The sequence below is a fragment of the Simochromis diagramma genome, unplaced genomic scaffold (genome assembly GCF_900408965.1).
Source record: "Simochromis diagramma unplaced genomic scaffold, fSimDia1.1 OVJJ01000216.1, whole genome shotgun sequence".
NCBI lineage: Eukaryota > Metazoa > Chordata > Actinopteri > Cichliformes > Cichlidae > Simochromis > Simochromis diagramma.
The window spans coordinates 3,094,760-3,115,552 of NW_024386883.1; the positions used below are offsets into that span (position 1 = coordinate 3,094,760).

At 38.8% G+C, this 20,793-nt stretch overlaps 1 protein-coding gene across 9 annotated transcripts in view; it reads left to right on the forward strand.

The window, feature by feature from the left end:
- nrxn2a (neurexin 2a) overlaps positions 1 to 20,793 on the forward strand; it is a 127,765-nt gene that overhangs the window by 56,855 nt on the left and 50,117 nt on the right. For all 9 annotated transcript variants that reach the window (XM_040033041.1, XM_040033043.1, XM_040033047.1 and 6 more), the window contains 5 exons: positions 3,275 to 3,394; positions 3,482 to 3,863; positions 4,917 to 5,107; positions 5,335 to 5,508; positions 8,604 to 8,723. In XM_040033041.1, the coding sequence (XP_039888975.1) occupies positions 3,275 to 3,394; positions 3,482 to 3,863; positions 4,917 to 5,107; positions 5,335 to 5,508; positions 8,604 to 8,723 (987 nt within the window). The remainder of the gene's footprint in view (positions 1 to 3,274; positions 3,395 to 3,481; positions 3,864 to 4,916; positions 5,108 to 5,334; positions 5,509 to 8,603; positions 8,724 to 20,793) is intronic.

Consider the following 20,793-nt stretch of genomic DNA (forward strand, 5'->3'; position numbering starts at 1 on the left):
CTTATGCAAAGAAAGCTTAGCAGAGAAAAATGCATTGAGCATTGCCTGCCTATCTATTATCTTCATCAGATATCTGCCCTGGAAATTCTCCTTCTCTACCAGCAGATGGCATTATAACATTGTGCATTGTCCACTTTATTTGTGTCTTCTGTATTCATTAAACTGCTTGTATCCTGCATCAGTTGCCTCTAAAATAGCTTAACTGGGCACATGTGGCAATGAATGGCTTCCTAATGGTTATTCAATATTACAAGATGTACACAGAGTTTTAAACTGCAGAACTACCTGCTTAAATTATTAAGACACTAATCACCAAAAACAGCGCTATCGTACAGTTTGGGTTATGTACTTTTTTAAATACATTTGTTTTCCCCGCTTTGATGGATTACCTTCTAACTTGACTGCAGGCAAATTATTTCTCAGGCAAATCGGAATTGCCTGAGAAATCGGAATTTCTCAGGCAAGGTGTCTTTCAAATGTAGCTTACTTCCAAAGGAATCTGGGAGGAAAGCCCATCTGCAACAGCTGCTTGGAAACTGTCCACAACTGGATACACAGTGGGAGGGTAATCGCTGTAAGAACAAATGTTGCTGCAGTGTTCTTGATTAATTATATGGAGTCTGGGAAAGCGTGGTGCGCACACTTTTGAAATGAGGCATTTGTTCGACAAATTTGCTTTTTATTAAGACGCAAATCCTGCAGCCATAGTCTCAGTTCACTCATGAGTCTGACCTGTATAACTCCACCGAGCCTTTGAAGTTATTATTGAAAGCATCACTCAAATACAGCTGGGGATCAGAATGGACAATATGGACCTTTCTTTCAAGCTTTTGAAAGGCAGACCGATTTCAAAGGGTTTACAATCAGATGTCTGTGGTGAATACACTTTTCTATTCCACCATTTTGATCCACTCTGCAGGGTTACAGATAACTCTTTCTATCATAAAATATACATTTAAAATGCTGTTTCTTTATTTAAAAGCATTGAGAGACAGCATTCATTATTTATTGTTATATACATTACTTACCCTGCTGCAACTATTTAAACTATTCGCTGCAGTGAACCGGTAAGCTTCTTTCTGACTCCACACCCATGGATCATTCATTCATCGTTCATTTTTAAACTGTATCCATAATCAAGCTATATGAGCTAACATCCCACCTCACTGCTATAGCAACCACACTATTGGATTTCAATAAGGGGCCAGGACCACTGATGCCATTGCCCTTATTCTGTGGATGCTTTGTGTTTATAAAAGATGGGTTAAAAGTAGGATCATCTTAAAGTTGTTTCAGACAGTATGAACTAAGATGCTGTACCAACACCCAGTATCAGAAGAACCAGGATTAATTTTGAACTGTGAGGTGTGCAAAAGTACTTTACGCTGAGTTGTAAATTAGCACAAATTAAAGCTGCATTCTTTAAAATGGCCAGCAGGGGGGGGGGGACTCCTCCAGTTGCTTAAAAATAAGTTGGGAGAGGGACGGGGGGCGAGGCCTTTGCTCTCTGCCCTGTTTACATTTTTCAGATGGCCTCGATTGTTAGCGACAGGTCTTGAGATCTCGTGTTGAACATAACGCTCAGTTCAGTAAGCAGTCCTCCCCATTACAGTCATAAAAGGTGACAGAGCAGGGTAAGCTCCAGGGCAGGCCTCCCTTTTTGATCGATAACTCGCTACAGCATGGGCTTGCATGCTGTTATTTATTGTGTCACCCTCAGCTGATTAAAACCTCTGGAATAAAGTTGTATTGTATTGTATTGTAACTGGGTAGTTGTGCTGTCGAAATACATCCCAGTGCAAACAACAGACAAAGAGAAATTGTTCTTGCTAGAAAAATAGTCATTACTGGTTGTACCTGTACTGTTTTACATACTTAATGAATGTGTGCATAGCCCCTCTAATTGCATTTAACACTGTTTGTGAAGGATGCCCAGACTTTAGTTCACCCCTAAGCGATTTCTCGGAACTAACACGATGTTGTGCAAATGTGCACAACAGCAACAGATGTAGGGCAACTGCAACAACAAGAAGAGTGGCCTGAGTGTAATTTTAAAATGATGATATGATTGAAACCATGTTCAGTATTGCACTTGTAGTATCACCACTTTGGGTCTTGATCTATCCAATTGTATTAATGATATAAACAGAATTTTATGTGTAAAATATTTAGAAATTCTTGTTTTGTGCTTGCAAGAAATTTGACTTTGTTGTTCTATTTTGATATTATTGTGTTTGGCTTCATATGCTGACATTAGATAGCAGGCGAGGTCCCCATGCAGAAACACAGATAAGCCGAATAGTCCGTACTGTCTTGCATTCCTCTGTTGCCACTTTCATTACAGCAAATCTCGTCTGTACCTCTGCTATCATGATAGTCACTTACAAGATAAACATTTCTCGGGTTTTTTGTGTTGGACGTGAATCCAGCAAGTTGTGTGTTTTTCATTATCTAAGCGAAGCCATCAAATATACAGCGAGCGGGATTTGATGAGATTGATCTTTCTGGTGTACGTAGTCAATATTCAGCAGGGTGACGGTGAAATGATGCAGTGTGCTGTGAAGACACTTGATATGCAGCTCTGGACAAAGTCTCCAGTCACCATTTTATTTCCCTGAGGATGAAACAGTGAAGTGTTCGGAAACCAGTTGATGTTTTCCATTTATTGCCCTCTGTACGTCCCCTGTAATTCTCCTGCACCCTGAGCTCAATTAGACAGACAAACCCCTAAAGGCGCAGTCAGCTTAGGCATGGCCAATTAGTTTCCCAAGCGATGTCAGAACTCCTTTGAACTGCCGTGTCGGCCTGTTGCATAGGCACTGATTTGGGATGACGGTGCTGCAGTGGCAAGCTTCTGCACTGTGACCTATTTTGAAACCACTGAAAAAGGCTCAGGATAGTGCAGAAATTCAGGAACTTAAAGCTCCGTGTTTGAGACAGGGCTCCAGATACTGCATGGCCCCAACATGTTTCCACCAACAGACATCACCCAAATGACCCTACACAGAGAACGCGCAGCTGTGTCATGCAGTACATTTTAAACATTCGGATTTGAATGGGCTCTTTTGTAGCTGTTTCTTTGTCTCATTTCCCATATTATTGCGTATTGAATAAATGCAAATTATTGCTTGCTGGTTTGTGGCTTTGTGTGTGAGTGATAAGTAAATGAATGCATGCACCCTGAGAGTGCTTCAAATGTTGAGTGCTTTGTGTCGAAGGCTTGTACGCTGAGCTCATGTGGTATGATTGTCACTTGACGCTTTCTTCCTCTTAGGCAAGGGACCAGAGATACTCCTTGTAGGCGAGAAGCTGAATGACAACGAGTGGCACACAGTGAAAGTGGTACGGCGTGGGAAGAACTTGCAGCTCTCTGTAGACAACGTGACTGTGGAAGGTATAGTAGGGAGGAAGTGGCTATAGTAGAAAAAAGGCACAGATACTGAAATGCTTTTCAGTTGAAAAAGAATGCTTTGTTACTTAGGCCACATGACCGGCGCCCACACCCGCCTGGAGTTCAACAACATCGAGACGGGGATCATGAGCGAGCGCCGTTTCATCTCTGTGGTGCCTTCCAACTTCATCGGACATTTGCAAGCCCTCTCCTTCAATGGGATGCTCTATTTGGACCAGTGCAAGAATGGAGACATCTCCTACTGCGAGCTGAATGCTCGGTTTGGCATGAGGCACATTGTTGCCAATCCTGTAACTTTCCTAACGCAGGCCAGCTACTTGGCTTTTTCCACTCTACAGGCCTACGCCTCCATGCACCTCTTCTTTCAGTTCAAGACCACTAGCCCCGACGGGCTGATCCTTTACAACTCAGGAGATGGAAGTGACTTCATTGTGGTGGAGCTAGTCAAAGGGTAAGTACTAGCGTCTAATATACATGTGTGATGAAAAAATCTGAAAAAGGGGTTTATTTTTTCATTCACTGTATTCCAACCAAACAGTATTTGTCTTGGAAAAATAAAGCACGAACGGGAGCTTTTCTTATTTCCTGGCCTCGAAATTACCTAATCATAATTCATATCTTGAATCCATCACCCCGCAGCACTGCAGAGAGATACCAAATGGCTTTAAAATCATTTGTTCATTATAAATAATTCTGTTAAAGGGAGTCGAGCACAGAGAGGCAGCACAAGTTCAAAAAAGTCACACTCATTCCCGTACTCGAGCACATTTTGGCACTTTGACACCATCTCAAATACGTTTCAAATGTTTTATTCATCGTAAATAATTTTTGTTGCAGAGAGAATCGCAGAGAAAGGTCGTTAAAACAGAGCAAGCAAAGCAACAATTGTATCTTCCCACTGTCAGACCTTGCACAGACTTTCTTCCCAGTAAGCAATTAGTCAGCGGGAAGCCTTGTTCAGCTCTGGAGCCTGCAGCAGAAGCTCAGGCAGACAACACAGACAAAAAAAATGGTTTCCAACACTTCTGTCATAGTTTTCCGGCTGCTCGGTGTTATGTGTGAAGTGTAGCAGCTTATTCATGGATGTTGCTTTACTTTGATTTAAGCAAGATGTGGTTTTTGACAGTATGTCCTTTAAATGATAAAATTTAATGTCAACATATTGGTGTGCCTAAAGCATTACCTTCTGTGTTTACATAAATTCACTGTTATTTGTTTGAACATAAACAAAATACTTGAATATGTTCGAGTAGTTTGAGGCCCGGCAGAAATAGAACCACAAAACAGATTGGTAGACAGAAGTGTGCACAGCTGCATCGCCACGCATGACACTGGAGTAATTTGAACCACGCTTTAATCGTATAAAAGTCACGCACACGGGCGGTTTTTACTTATCCGCTTGCTACGTAAAGGTGGTATTGCTGAGTTGCTGGTGGCATGTGGCATGTGAAGAAATAATTATAGATAAGAAATGGCATTTGTAAACATTTGTGTTGTCGTGCAGGTACATCCATTATGTTTTTGACTTGGGAAATGGGCCGTCACTAATGAAGGGAAACTCTGACAAGCCACTAAATGACAACCAGTGGCACAATGTGATGATTTCCCGTGACAGCAACAATGTGCACATCCTCAAGATTGATTCCCGCACTGTCACCCAGCACTCCAATGGAGCCCGCAACCTGGATTTGAAAGGTATTACTAAAGATATAGTTGGTACTTGTGGCAGAAACTAATGCTTAATAGTCAATTTTGTTGACATTTGCTCTGAAGAAAACACTATATTGCAAAATTTAAAGTGTGTACATATGTAAAACGTGCTGTCTTTCAGAGTGGTTCAGTGCATGCACTAGCAAGCACTTGGATACGGAAAATGTTTTTTCTGGCAAAATTTCCTCCTGATCAATTCCTCTATCTTAAAGGGGAGCTGTACATTGGAGGTGTTGGGAAGAGCATGTACAGCAGCTTGCCCAGGCTAATAGCATCCCGGGAAGGATACAAGGGCTGCCTGGCATCTGTGGACTTGAATGGAAGACTCCCTGACCTCCTAGCAGATGCCCTACACAAAGTGGGGGAGGTGGAGCACGGCTGTGGAGGTGAGGACATGTGAAACACCTGTGAATCATTCGGTGTTCTGATTTCATTGTACTTCACAGGTGGTACTCCTGAAAAGAGGGGAGCAGGTAGCTGAAAATTAATCACACCTCATTTGTTAGGGCCTGAAACATCTTCGTTGTTCTGTGTATTATTATTTCCTTTCAACCTAATCTAACGTGCAATACTGTCATGCAGCAGTAAAGACATTCAGCTGCTTTTATGGACCTCTAACAAGAAAACACTCAGCAGAGTGGACAGTTCTGCCAAGGCTAAATAGTCACAAAAAATCTCAAATAAGGTAGCCATTACTTAACAAAGGCCGACCTGGATGTGACAGAATAGATGTATGCTGTATATGTACTTGAACTGGTGGTGACGCTTGGAGAAGGTCAGACATTTTTCTCTGTCAGTTTTGCACCATTTATTAGTTACCGGTGAGGAGCTTCAGTTGGTGTAAAATGATTGTGGCCCAGTTGTGAATTAGTTATTATTATTAATCTTCCTCTGATTGGGGGGGAAAAAAACCAGAAAACTCAAAAGTGTCATGTGAACTTGATTCAATACATTTTTGAGTTTTCTCAATTTTTTTGTTATTGACTTTGCTGCTGTGTCAATTTTGGCGGAACATTTTCATTCAGTTTTAGTCTTAATTTATGTTTGTATTATTGTGGACTAAATCTAAAGTCGATTAAGTTTCAGTTAAAGTTTGCTGTTGTGAGAGTTGTTCCACACTTGGATCAAATGGATATTATTTACCTGGATCGTTTCCCAACTTCTCCCACATCACACATTGTCTTAAGGGGAGCATTGGATCTCGATTGGATCTCACCTCCCCAGGAAATTTTCATCTCGTTTTTGTTCGTGGGTGAAAGTATCAATCAATTCTGATCCTGAAAAATCACTTGTCATGGTCCTGGGTTACTTGAACAGTGTTTGTGAGATCTTAGACTTTTCAAGTTTTATTTTCTATTTGATATTGGTTTCTTTTTTGTTTATTTTACAATGTATTTTGGCTTTTCCCTAGTCACTGATTTTCTTTAGAATTTAGTTTTCCCTTAGTGTTTCATCCTCTTGTGTCAGTCCAGTCAGTTGCTTTTAGTTTTTCATCCCTTGTCTCATCCTCTGTGGTTTAGTTCAGCTGTGTCTTGTTTTCCCCAGCTGTTTCCACTTCCCTGATTGCCCTTCTGTGCGTGGATATATAATAACGTCTTCGTCAGAGCATCTGTTCCCTTTGCCCAAGTGTCTCTTAGCCCCCTGTGTGTTTTCTAGTAGCTTATAGTTTTCTGTTTTCCCCTTTTTGATTTTGCAAACAGCCAAAAAACCGGTTGCTTTCAGTTCAGTACGGTTCGCTTTCACACATCGGCCTTTGGGTCCTCCTCCACACGGTCTATAGCATCCACGGGTCCATGACAGCAATGTTATTCATGCTGCAATAGCTCTATTTAAGAAACACTGAGTAAAGTGAAGAGGATGAAGCTGATAGTTATCCACAACATTGTTTATTTTGTGAAGCATCGGATGGGTTTGAACAGGTAAAGTACATTCTGTCTGGCCTCAAGTACGACAGGCCTAAGTTAAACATGCATGTGCTTTTGAATGAATTGTTGAATCTAGTTCAGCTCCTAGTGATCTTCAACTGCTCTGATCTTTAGCATTAAGGTTCTCTCAGCCTTTGACGTAAAGATTCAGAAACATTTTCTGTTGTCAGTCCACATGGAGTGCGTGTACTATTGGCTTGTAACAATTCGAAAACTAAAACGCTGGTAAAAGCTGTACTCTCTGCAGATTGTTCACATAAAAAGCCAACTGGAAAAACGCTTGCAATCGTGATTAAGCCATTAGGCCTGCGGTCAAAAGATGGTTTCCTGGTTTTGTTATACCTTCCCTCTAAAAAAAACTGGTGAATTGTTATACTCTTAATATCCATATCCAGGGTTTGAACCATTTAAGTACATTTTCAGTGTTACCATTGTGTGTTAAAACTTCAGTTTTAAGTGAACTCTTATACATCTGCTCAGGTTTTACTAACAATTCATTTGGATGGACAGGACTCAGACAACTACCAAGCACGTGCACGTGCTTGATGCCGTTATCTACGCAGATGTGGGCAATTCATTTTCCCGAATGGCCACATAAGAAAGTCGGATTGTTGTGAGCGCACCAATAAGCTAATAAAGAGAGAAACTCAATACAGAGCAGAATTCAGTTTGTCTTAGTGGTGCAGCCATCCACAACAGTCCTAGTTTCTCATGTGGATTGCCCTGTGAGAAAATTAATTGCCCATCCTGGATCTAGAGGGTGTCCTCAAGGGAAAATTAGTCTTCTGTATCTGCAACTCAGTAATCCATATCATACAGCTTTTGTACAGCAACTAGGGTGACGCTTGTTGGACTTACAGAGTCAGATACATTTGAAAACTTTAACAGATCGGCAGCTGATAGCTATTGTGTGTTATGAACATGATTTTTATGAGTAAGAGTAACTATATTGGACTGACTTTGGTGCTAAAAATGTGGTTTGGTGGTGCAGAAGAATTAAGGCGGTCTCGGTGGTGCAAACACACAGATAAAGTTGATACGCAACATAACCTTTAATTCTTTGTGTTGTTAACTAGATTGTGTGCTTAAGTTAACTAAAATTAAGCACCCTGGATCAGATAAAAAAATATGGATGTTTTATCTAAAATTTCCTTGACTTTAGTCAAAAGTTTACAGTTACATTCACACAGGCTGCCTTGGTGCTCAGTGTTAAGTGGTAACGGTCCTACGCTGACCTACATGTGTAAAAGAGCAATCGGAAAGACATCACAGTCAGCGTGCTGTTGTATACAAGCAAAAAAGACACCCAGTCATGAGCAGATGGCAACAAGGACAAGGATGAGAAGAAAAACGGGCAACGTTTTACTGACAGTATGGCTTTTTTTGTAGTGCTATGGCTGCTGCTGTGCAGAAGTGCCCCCAAATCAAACTGGCTTACCACAGCTTGTTACTTTTGCTGTATGTTATTTATTCCGGTAGGCTAGAATTGAAGATGTGTGAATAAAATAAGTGGGGGCAGAAAAACAGCTGGTAAATCTGCTGTAAATACCCTGCAGGTCCCAGCACCACCTGCACAGAGGACTCCTGCCACCACCAGGGAGTGTGCCTGCAGCTGTGGGAGGGCTTCTCATGTGACTGCACCATGACCACCTACGGGGGGCCTTTCTGCAGTGACCGTAAGTGCAGCTGTATTATACCTCACAGGGAAAAGTCTGATTGAGATGTTACTGATCAGATCGTAGAGTCAAATAATTGGCCAAAGAAAGTGATTTGTTTTCAAAAGAACAGCCAACGGCATTTTTTCATGGAGTCACTGGATTTTAGAGCTTTAAAAAGATTACAGGAAGAAAGAAAAGATGTGCAAAATTCATTAATGAGGATGTTAATTGTGGGATTGCCCTTAATAAAATGAAACCAGCTGCTTTGTAAGGTAGTAGCGGAAACTAAGAATTCATGTCATCAAGGTAAAGCACTACTCCAATAATGATGTAATAATCAAACCTCCATTGTATATTGTAGCTATTTTAAGCGAATAACAATAAGACTCTGTTATTCCTATTAGTCAAAAACCATGTGAATATGAAAATTTGCATATATTGTGCCTACATTTGAAAGCATGGTAATATATTACATTTCTAACTCAATGGACCGATTGTGCTGTAATTGTGCATAACAAAGTCATAGCACCACATTTCAAACTTCTCATCTGATTGCTGCTTTCACTATAAAGGGCCCTCGACATCAAATATAAAAGACCCGACTTTTACCAGGAGCCCCCCCGATACCGCTCGAGCTCATCGGTCAGGGTGAGTTAGGCTTCATTTGCTGGAGAGGCATTTAGAGTAACAAAGAAACGTCTTTGCGGTAATCATTATCCAAATGTGCTGGTGTGTGTTGTTTAAAGCAAGAAAAGGACAATGTGCTATGAAAGCTGTAGGGCGAGTGTGAGAGGATAATTTGCAATAACACTGAGTGTAAGAAAGCCAAATTTGTAAGGGGAAGCTTCACATTGTAGGAAAACACATCTCATCAATTATCATTATAAACGAATTTCTGTTGGCTGTTTACACTGAGTGTAGCATAAGTAGAGCGCTTAGCTCACTAAATAAGATGTTTTTTCGAGTAGGTGATTATCCGGCTTTACCTTAATATCATCAAGCAGCCTTCTTCTTTCACTTGTTCCCACAGTTTCTAGTTTTAACAAATACACAGCCAAATGTGCTTCCTGTCATTGCCTACAGATCTGAAAATCAGCAGTTTGTCCACTGTAGGCTTTATGTTTTTACATCTAAATGTGCTACGTCACAGATAACTGCGCCGATTTGTGAAAGTTCAAATGATATTGTCATTTTAAATATGAATATAGTCTGTTTGAATACCTGCTACAGCATGTCTTAGTATTACAGATTGATATGCTGGTGCTTTTTAGTGTTTCTGCAGTAACTTCATTTGAACAGGCAGGAATTTGTTGTTCAATAAAGGCTTGAATTGGACCTAATGAAAATATTGATTGCATCAATACCAAAGGTGGTATTGGTATCGGATCGATACTAGTGTGATTGGATCGATACAAGTTCATTATGCAGGCCACTGGATTGTGTTAAATAAATATTTTTTAAATAAAAAAACTACACCTTTACCATGCACTATGTTTTATTTATAGCCTGTAGCAAATGTAAGTGTTTTATAGACAGGCGCATTTACATATACTGCCATTATAAGTTAAAAGGAGTAGTGTTAGTATTGGTATCAGCAATACTGCTCCTGTATTTACTTGGTAGTGCACAGCATTATTAGCCCTTAATCAAACAACTTAATTTGATACGGCAAGTTAAAAAAATTCTTGCATTTTCCATGTCACATAAATGATTCTAAAGAGTGAGGTTTTTTCTTCTTTTTCTTCCTCCTCCTTCTTTCATCCATTAGAACTGCAGATATTTGTGTTGATTCCCTTACCACACAGATAATACTTCTAGTCGGCCGTGGCTTGTCAAAGCAAACAGCATGTCCGCTTACATAAACAACAACAGCAAAAACAAATTGTTGATCTTTATTAACCTTGGAAAAGATTCCAGTCATGAGACATTATGGCAATCGACAAAATGTTCAAAGGACGCATGATAAAACCCCTCCCAGCATCTTATAGAGACCATCTCCAGTGGAATTTCAATATTTTTCTGTAATTGCAGTTTGTCTCATGCACATCACATCATCTGAGCTGGGATTTCAAATGGCTGCCTACGGCTAAATCTTCACACCATCTTTTTCTGAGTGTTGCAGACATGAGTGCATTTACAGCAATATTTGTTAGCCTGCAACAGAGGCAAGCACTCCGTGATCTAGCTGTCGGATGCATCAGTGTGGTTCTGTCAGTGTGTTTTGATTTTCAGGACAGAAGCTGCCAACAGAAAATGTTTCAGATCTTTCATTTCTCTATCCCACAAATTTTCTGTGTTCACTTATCTGAAATGTATTCCTGTAATTGTAAAAGGCGTGAAAGAGACACTTTTTAGATAGCGGCAATAATAACATTTTCAGCAACAAAAAGGGGGGGAAAAAGAATTTCATTGCAGCGTATTGGGTTTTCATCTAGCAGTGTTCAGGGAGGGCTCTCAATCATGCGGGTGGTAAATGGCATCGCTGGCCAATATCAAAGGTCAAACCAATACATCAGTCCAACTCGGAGGAAATAACAAGCCTCATACCTCACATTGATCCATCATTGAAGTCATTAAAACTAATGGAAATGTGACTATAATGTGAATACACAAACAAACACGTAGGCAGGACCGTCTTTTGTAATCATCAGTATTAAATGGTAAAGCCTGTCTCATCCAAACCACAATCTGCTGCTTTGTTTATCTCGCCATCATTAAAGCCAGATCTACTCCTCCCACCTTTGTCTGCTGCATCTGTGCACCAGCGCAGAAGGTCAGCTATATATTCCAAGAAACAACCATTAAAGAGAAAGACGACTGGTGTGCTTTACTGATCAGATTTGTTTTTTTGGGGTTTTTTTCCAAGAGGGGATTCATAAGAAACAAAGTTGGAGAAGTCTGGAGGCTTGTCAGGCAACTCATTTTTTCTCAGTTAGCTTGTGCCTCAGTACTTTGATATTCATATAAAGCGAGCAATTTACCAAGTCTGCTATAAACATCTGGGCTAATTATCTCTAGGTCATTGTTTTATCACCAAAATCACTTAGAATGATGCACTGCGCTCAATTTTTAACGTTTCTTTCTGTAAACATATGGAGTCTGTAATTATTGGTTAACCTCTGCAGTGGCAGATAATTGTTTTGGCATATTCATTACGTGTGTGTGTGTGTGTGTGTGTGTGTGTGTGTGTGTGTGTGTGGAGACGCAGTGCATGGAAACATGTACTCTATGTGAGCATTTTCAACTTGTGCTAATGTCAAGTAAAATTCAGTAAAAATTTCTGTCATAACAACCACAGTCTAAACATTGTATTTAAACTTTATTTAAAAATTAAAAAAAACACAGTAAAAAAAAATATGGCGTGACATCAATAATACAATGTTCAATTGCTCAATGGACAACCGTTTATTTTAACTAAACGTGACTCTTCCCCCATGTTATTCTCTAATCTTCTGTGTCCTCCCACCTCGTCAAACTCTGCCAGCCGACGTACAGTAAGCCCCCCACACACTGAACTAGCACATGAAATTCCACCTGACATGGCTTTACATAACCATAGCATTAGCAGATTGGAGCTCACCTTTGTGTTAATTTGTAAATCAGCATTTCGCTGGAATTGTTTGATTCCTGTGGATAAAAGGCAGACAGTAAACAGAGTTTCCAGGCATGTAGGCAAGTTACAGTAGACAGCATGTCCTGTTGCACGTGCCTTGTTAGCAAGCATTATCTTTAGCTTTTACTTTCTAAAAAGATATAATGAATTAAATCAAAATTGCAAAACTGGAAGACTTATTAAAATATTTGAAACAGACCAAATGCAACTTTTAAAGAAATATGACATTTAAAAAAAAACTGTTAATTAATTTTAAGTACAAATTCATCGTCTGAAAAACCAGTGGTTATTTTTATATAATTATATTTCAAGTGTTTATGTAAAGAGTGAAAAAGGGGGACATGTCATCTTTTATAATGCACTCTAAAGAGCAGCAAAACTGGAAGTTTCACTGCTCAGTCAAATCCTATTTTCCCTTTGACCTTCATTTCAGGTGGAGTCATTCTCGATTATGAGTGTGTCCCAAAGGCCACAAGGATAATCCAGGATAGAGGTTCAGACTTAATCTTGCACTCCGGGACAGAGGCTCAAGAAAACATATTGCTGTTCATAACTTGGTGACCTATAAGGAATAGACTTTTGAGACACTGCAAAATCTGGACTATTTAAAGTCAGTGGTTTGGACTAGCTTGGGATCCATCACCATACTGTATCTCTTGGAAACCTGACCTCTGTGCCTTTCGTCCCTTCTGTGAGAAACATAAACATTATAAAGCTGACATATTAATCAGGCTGCAATTTAAAAATCCAGAGCTTTCATTTATACATTACTTGTTTGAAAAGCCTTAGTAATTACAGTATAATTCATTCACTTTAGTCTTGAACTCTAAAGTGAAATTGACTGTGCTCGCTTTCTGTAAAAAGATGGGTAGTTGTGTATACTTCACTTCAATTTAAGTCAGATTAAAATAGACTATATTGTGTTTAACAGAGATACACCATTGAATTCACAGTTCCAACTACTCAGACCAATCAGATTTAGTGGCGTTTATGCAGACATTAATTAGATGTTGTAAAACCAGGATGGGATTAAAATAAATAAATGTTATTTTTCAAGCCAACCACCGTCATATAACATTACGTGCTGGGACAGAACGGTCCTGTATAATTGATGAATCTGCTTGAATGCAGAAGTTTGTGAAAGAAGTCCTTCTGCAGTTACCTTGAGTGGTTCAAGTCCAAGTTCAGTTACATCATGACCATTGTACAACATCTTGCAGTTGCCAGCTGCATACAGAAATTAATAATAGCTAATGCATTGCTGAAAACACGTCTCTGTCCTTGGGACAGATGTCTGTTCATGCAAGGTTTTACTCCTTGTTTCTTATTTCACCTTAATACTCATTCTGATAGATGACTGTGTGTGGGGAGAACACGCAGACTTGTCACGTAAAGGCCCGACGGTGGATTCAATTCAGATATTTCAGCTATAGGATTTTAGAATTATTAAGGGACTGAATTAAATTTGACTTCCTACACAAAAAACAAAGCATGCCTGATTTAATTGGACCACAATTCAATTCCTTGAAGGTCGTCTCCTCGTGCACTTTTTCAAGCACAGCTGTGATTTTTAGATCATCCTGGAAGTTGTGTTTTAACCACTTGCATTAGTCACCTGCGATTTCACCATGGAAGTCAAACTTCCACAGAGAGCAAAAAATCTGTGTCAAGCTGACCCAGCTTTTTCGTTGATGATCATCACTGTAGAGGAAAGCTGGACCCTGGCTATGTCCCAGTGACATACAGCAGCCTTCGCTGAAAGAGTCTAGTATCCAAACATAAAGGTGTTTTGTTGTAATGTCCTACAGCCTATAAGGGAGAACATTTGGCACAAACCACCTGGACTGTTTTGTTTATCATCATGTGCCAGCACATAGCGCTCTCAAAGGGCAGGTGGTTTTTTTTAGCCACACGAAGAAAATCTTCCCTTATTACCCACCCTACTCAGCCAATTTGTGTCGCTACCACTTTGTATTATTCTTCAAAATGAAATTCAAATCGAGGGGTTTTGTTTGACACCACAGATCTAAGACGCACCGCAAACCAACACATGAAGTACTTTCTATTTGTGGATTAGAATGAGAAAAATACTTGTATTATCAATTTTTTTATAATGAATGAATGTTTGTGATTAGATTTCTCTATGGGCTGTTTCAGTTGGTCAATTCATGATCATTTTAACATATTATAATTTTCTATTAACTTTTACCATATAGAAATTATGCACACTTAACCACTGTCTTTAGATGCCCTTTATTAGCAGACACCTGCCTTTGTTGGCTCTAGAGTCTCTATTATAAAATATCATTCCTGACAGATCTGTGCCCTGTGTGAGTCATGTCTAAATCCTGGGCCTCAGACTGCTGGCATAGCTCCCTGCAGCTATATTAAAGAGGTAGAAAAGCTTAAACAGAGTGTAATTGACTGGCAGAGCTTACAGGGTCATAAAGGTTCACCTGTGATTTACAGGAAGCACTTCTTTAATCTTTGTAATTCTTTAAATATTTCCTCCTCCAGTGAAATACACCAAAGGTCAATGTCTGACCACTCAGGGCATTTTTACAGCTTTGTAGCCTTTTAGGCATAACTGCAAAACTTTTGACATTTACATAGATGTGAAAAGAAGTCAAGCACCTGAGGGAGTAATGCCCCCTTTAACTGATTTTGGCTTATGTCCTTGCAGTTTCTCACATTAAAAATATCTTTGTTGTCTTCTGTGTTATACTTCAGTGATTTTCTCTCAAGGGCAGCAATATGTCACAGGCATGTTTTTGCAAATAGAAAAAACCCCACTAATAAGTATGATTAATTGCTAATCGGTCCGTCTTCCGATTTGTGCCAGTGTTGCCATTATTTTGAAAATAGCTGCTCGGTGAATAAATAGATAAAATTTTCACTCTAATCAGCGATGCTTGATAGTGCACTATGTTAAGGCTCATAGTGACAGCGACACAGTGACTCACACTGTTTAATAAGCTGTCAACAAACTAAAGCAACTACATGTGTGCATGTGAAAAATGTCTTATCTTTGTATATGGGACACCAAGGGGTTTATTTACATAGCCTGTTTCTTCCAATTTACTAAACTGAGGCCGTCATATTTACCATTTCTGTGTGGTATTTTAACTTTTCAAACACCAAACAGGCTCAGGGGACAACAAATCAGATCTGATCCGTTTGAAATGTCCTTTACCTCAAATGTCAGAGGATAGCATTAAAAGAGCTATAAAAGGACTAGATGAAATAAAATATAAAGTGAAGCCTCATGAAAAACGGACTTTTCACATCTAATCTGCTAAATAGTTTAACAACCAGACAAATACATCTAAAAAGTCCCCTTAGCCTGAACTTTTCACCTAATGGCATTGCTTTTCCTTCTTTCCTTTCCTTCATTTGCTTCCTTCCTTACTTATTGAAATTGTGTCTTGAAATGATGTTTGCACTTTTGAATAGTCATGAAATTATAAATTATTTTAGTATTTTTTTTCTTGTGTTTTATCTTTTAAAACACATATTCACTTATATTTTTTCACACACTTGGTAATACAGTATTCAAGTGTTGCTATTGCCAGAAGGTTGCTGTAAGACACCTACAAGCTGTTTGCTAACCAGAGTTAAAAAATAAAAACAAAATTAAAAGAACTCGTCAGGGTCATGGTACTGTGCTGACACTATACAAGGCTTTGCAGAGCTGGTGTCATAATATGTAGAAAAATATGTAGAACAGCTGCTAAAGGAGGCTAGCTTTTTGAAGTTTCTGCTTTTGTTTGTCCTTAAACTTTTAATAGATAATGGACCAAGAAATTCTTTGTAGTGAAGAAATTCACACTTTTTCTTCTTCATGAACTTCACTGTGATTCGATTTCCTATTCAAGCTAACTTTTTCACCAACTGCCATTTAGCAGCACAGAGATTAACCTCAATTGTCTTATTGAAGGACTGCATGACAATCCTCTTTGTATCACCTAAGAGGTCCATGAATGGACACAAAGGTGGGACCATAAGTCCAACTTTAGTAAGGTCCCAGTGACGTGGATCTAGAACTTTTGGCAGATTGCTGCAGTTGTCCGTAGTATGCATAGAAGACACCAGTTTGCCTGCAAAACCAACAACTTGAGAAAGTGCAACACAAACCAGAAAGGTAGAGTGTTCACGAGTAAAAAGTGGGCTTTACCTCTGCAGCCAACATGGTTGCAGGTTTTCAACTTTTATTCTACTCCTCAGCAGGTGTTTACAGGCAAGTTGGTGTCTCCCATGCAAGCTGCAGCCAACCAGGGCAACCTTCAATCGACCAAAGCAGTCACATTGAGGTTTTTGGTGGAGGACCATCTTTGTGACTAATTTCACGTAGCCAGCAGCCATGTTGGAGAATGCACATTTTTCACTAGCAACCAGAGATTACCAAGGGGTCTGAAGTCTTTCATCCAAAGGTTTGTGTGACAGGGTACAAACTCCTCAAACAGAGAAACATGTGCTGTTCAGTGTGATTAGGCACTACTGTACAAATATAGAAATTATGCAAAGACTATAATACCCATAAAACCGTCAGTCAAAACAAAAGTAAAAAAAAAAAAGTCAAATTCTGATATTAGCATGTCACAAAGAAAATTTTAACTAGTTCCCTCAATGAATATATATATATATATATATATATATATATATATATATATATATATATATATATATATATATTGGAAAACAATGACGTCGAGTTTCAGTTTCTACTTTTAGCTCCACTGACATCAAACAATGTTCTAAGAAAAACTATTAGAGAGCTGGAAACCATTCACAACACCAAGTATTACTAATAAAGTGCTGAGAAAATCACTTGCTGCAAACAGTACCCATTACTCTCTGATTGCCATCTTCTCTCACCCCAGTGTTTGTCATTCAGGTAGCAATGTTCTCAACTGTTGACGCCCTTCCAGACAGAAGACTGTGATTTTATGGATTGCTGTTCAGCTGGGAACGCTTAAAGTGCTCACAATTTCATGTTTCTTAGTACATTGGCGTTTCTCTAGATTAGTGTAATATTGAATTGCACAACACATGAACACACTTAAATTGATTTTTTTTGTTTTTTTGTTTTTTATCCATGTACCTTTAGACATTTACTTTGAGAGTTTAAATGATTTTGCGATTTTGACTACCCTCAAAAGTAGAAAAGAAATGACGCACAGTCACACTCAAGATTTCAGCCACTGTATTGTCATTATAGATGGCCTGTCTCTCTATTTTTTTATTGTTTTTTGTGTGTTTTTTGTCATCGAGATTAAACCTCTAAGCATGGTGCTTGATGCTCTTCTAAAAGCAAAGTAGGTGTTGATTCCCAGTGGGATCAATAGCACTAGTAGCCCATTCACATAACTCTGAGTGATTTATTTCCATCTTGTATAAAACATTGTGAGCTAGGAAGTGCGACCTGACCAGTCAGCCAGTGAAATCTGCTCCCTTAGAGATGCTGCTTTTCTGTCTTTAGATTGTGGTGATAATGTTGCGTTGATTGTGACCAATCAGTGGTTTCTGGTGCTCCTACCAAGGTGTTTATCAGAAATTAATCATTTGCAAATGTGCTACATTCAATTATTACTGAACAACAATAATCTAAAGGGCAGACACAGTCTGACATCTTTGAATTAAAACTGCATAGAAAATAAATAAAGCTACTGTTGTTTTTTGTTTTTGTTCTGTTTTTTTCCATGTTGCTCTAGAAGTTTTGACATTTTTTGGAAATGTAAAATGTAAAAAATGAACATGTTGAACTTTGACCACCAACAACACATTCATGAAGTTGTACACAGGAATCTATACTGTGCATCTTTGCATGGTGTCAATAATTGACATTTGTTAATGTTTTTAATCATAAGAAGTTGAGTATCATATACTTTATGCTTTTACTTCAGTATATCTATAGTATATCTATAAAAAGATATCATTAGTAATGACACTTTTTGGGTAAAATCATATAAGGTATTTGTTAAACATTTTAAGGTGTAGCTCTGGGCATAGCAGCTTCTGCCTATGGACCAGTAGGTCCAATAATTTGGTCCGGACTGAAATATTCTGAAACTGTTAAATGGATTTACATAAAATTTACATTCATAGTCAACTTCAGTGGTGGCTTGACTTTGATCATTCATGAGGTCAAAATATCTATTTAACCATTTCTTTGCTCCAGCACTTAATCCGTCTTATAGCTTGGTTCTCGTTAAATAATTCAATCACAGGCTGACATAGCAGCTAGTGAGGCTTTATACTTGGAGATTTTACATGCTCAGCGTGGAGACTGAAGAGCATTAAGGCAGGTATTTACACTGTTCGCAGTGTAAATACCTGCCTTAGTGCTCTCATTAGCCTCAAGAATTTACATCATCAGGATTCAGTAATTCTTTCTTCAAAAATAATCCAACTCACCATTTAAAGCAACTAGACATTGCTTCTCTGACCCCTTGCAACCTCTGGGTAACGTGTCACGGATCAGGATAATTTAATGCAAGCTGATAGCTCATTAGAATGCAAACAGAAACAGGCTGTGCTAAGCTATGTTTGACAGATTGGAAAATACAAGCCACACTGCCAGTTTCGCTCAGATATGCGACAGGTTATTTCATGATTAGTCATGGTCTCTTATGACTCACCCTGCAAACACTGACTGCTGGAGAGGGAGTTCAATCTTCTGCCAATGTCACACTGACTAACAGAGTTAGGAGAAATATCCAAACCTCTATAACACACACTTCACTCACTCTGTCTACCAAGGAGTTCAAACCACAGTTACATTGTCTGCATTTGGAAGTTACGCGAAGCAATCTAGCATCGCTACGGCGCCATTGTTTGGACTCACAACAACAAGTGGCCCTTCTTGCGTGAGTTGTATTTTCATACCTTTTATGAGTTTTAATGGAGTTTTCTCAGTGTCCTGTGCTAGTGTTTGTGCTTTATACGAGCTTGTTTGGAATTTCACCATAGCATATATAAAATGCAGTTTTGCGAAACATTACTTTTAAAAGTAACTTGATGATTACTCCTACATTATTGTTGCATTACAGCATTACCTACCAAGAGAAGTAACTCATAGTACTTTTTTCATTACATCCCTACAAAATTTAACTTGTGCATGTTGATTATGATATACAGAGTGAGTAGCCTACTGTATACTGATGTTCACTGATTATGCTTCACTGCAATCTGAGTTTATGCTACATATTCTCCAACACATAACCAGAAACAAGCTTGGCAATTCATTGTCCATCAGAGCAGCCCACCACCCATACGGAAAAGAAATAGTAAAAACTTATATGTGATTACTCATGAAAGTGGCCACTTTCATGAGTAAATCATATAAGGCTTACATGATTTACTCATGAAAGTGGCCACTTTCTCATTACTTTCATACATTGTTTTAGTAAGTATCCAAAACATACAAGTTTCATTATATGATTTTTCAAGGGATCTTATATCTGTTTTCACACTTATATGCTTTTCATACAAGTTTCACACAAGACAGATACAAACTTTATAAGATTTATATATATCTTTTCCATATGGGCAGTGTGTCGAAGCTGCACTTAGTTTTCTGTTCTTTCTTAAATATATGCAGTGGAGCTCCTTAGTGGCTGACAGACACTGATTATCAACTCAGCACAAAATAATGCAAATACTTCTGCAATGTAATGGCCTTTCAGTCATTTTGAAAGCTGACCTTAGCATGCTAAGCTGTCACAGCCGTACAACCGGATACACTGTGCTATAGCAAAGAGTCAGAGGGAGACTGAAGTATTGTGAATGTATCAGGGATTTTCTTTTCTTCTTCTTCTTTTGCGACAGGAAAAATGCAGCAACATTTTAACAGCAATGGGTGGCTTACTTGAAAAAGTAACAACAACAAAAGTTATAGAGTAAATAGTAATTAGGGTTGTCAAAGAAATCAACACTCGTCAGAAAAGTGTTTACCAGTCTAAAAATGAAATAAGATGATGCTCATGATATCGTATTCGTTTTTTAAATGAAGATGACTGGTTGTGTCACTGTCCCAACTCAGGCAAAATCGCTGATATAGGAGTTGAAGAAGTAGAAACCAGAAGGAAAGAAATCTTTTTCAAGTTTTTCAAGTTTGCATCATCTCCCTCTGTATAATCTGGAAATTTCTGATCTTCTGCACTGATGTATGCTTTGACATGGGTCATGTCTTCAATCCAGCCATGCCAACCATGCAACCTGCACGTGGTTACAAAAACTGAAAGCCACAACCAGCTTAGCAAGACCAGCATTGTTTTTCGCATGCACCGTAGTTCCCGAGAACAAGAACAGTGGATGTAAAAAGCCAGACTTCTTGCAGCAATAGAAGATGCCCACTGCTGAGCCTTTTTTTTTTTTTTTTTTTTTTTTTGTGTCCTGTTTGGATCTTTAGCCATCAGAATTGTTGTCTTAAGGCCGAGAAAGATGCCAAACAGATTTATTTTACCAAGTGGATCA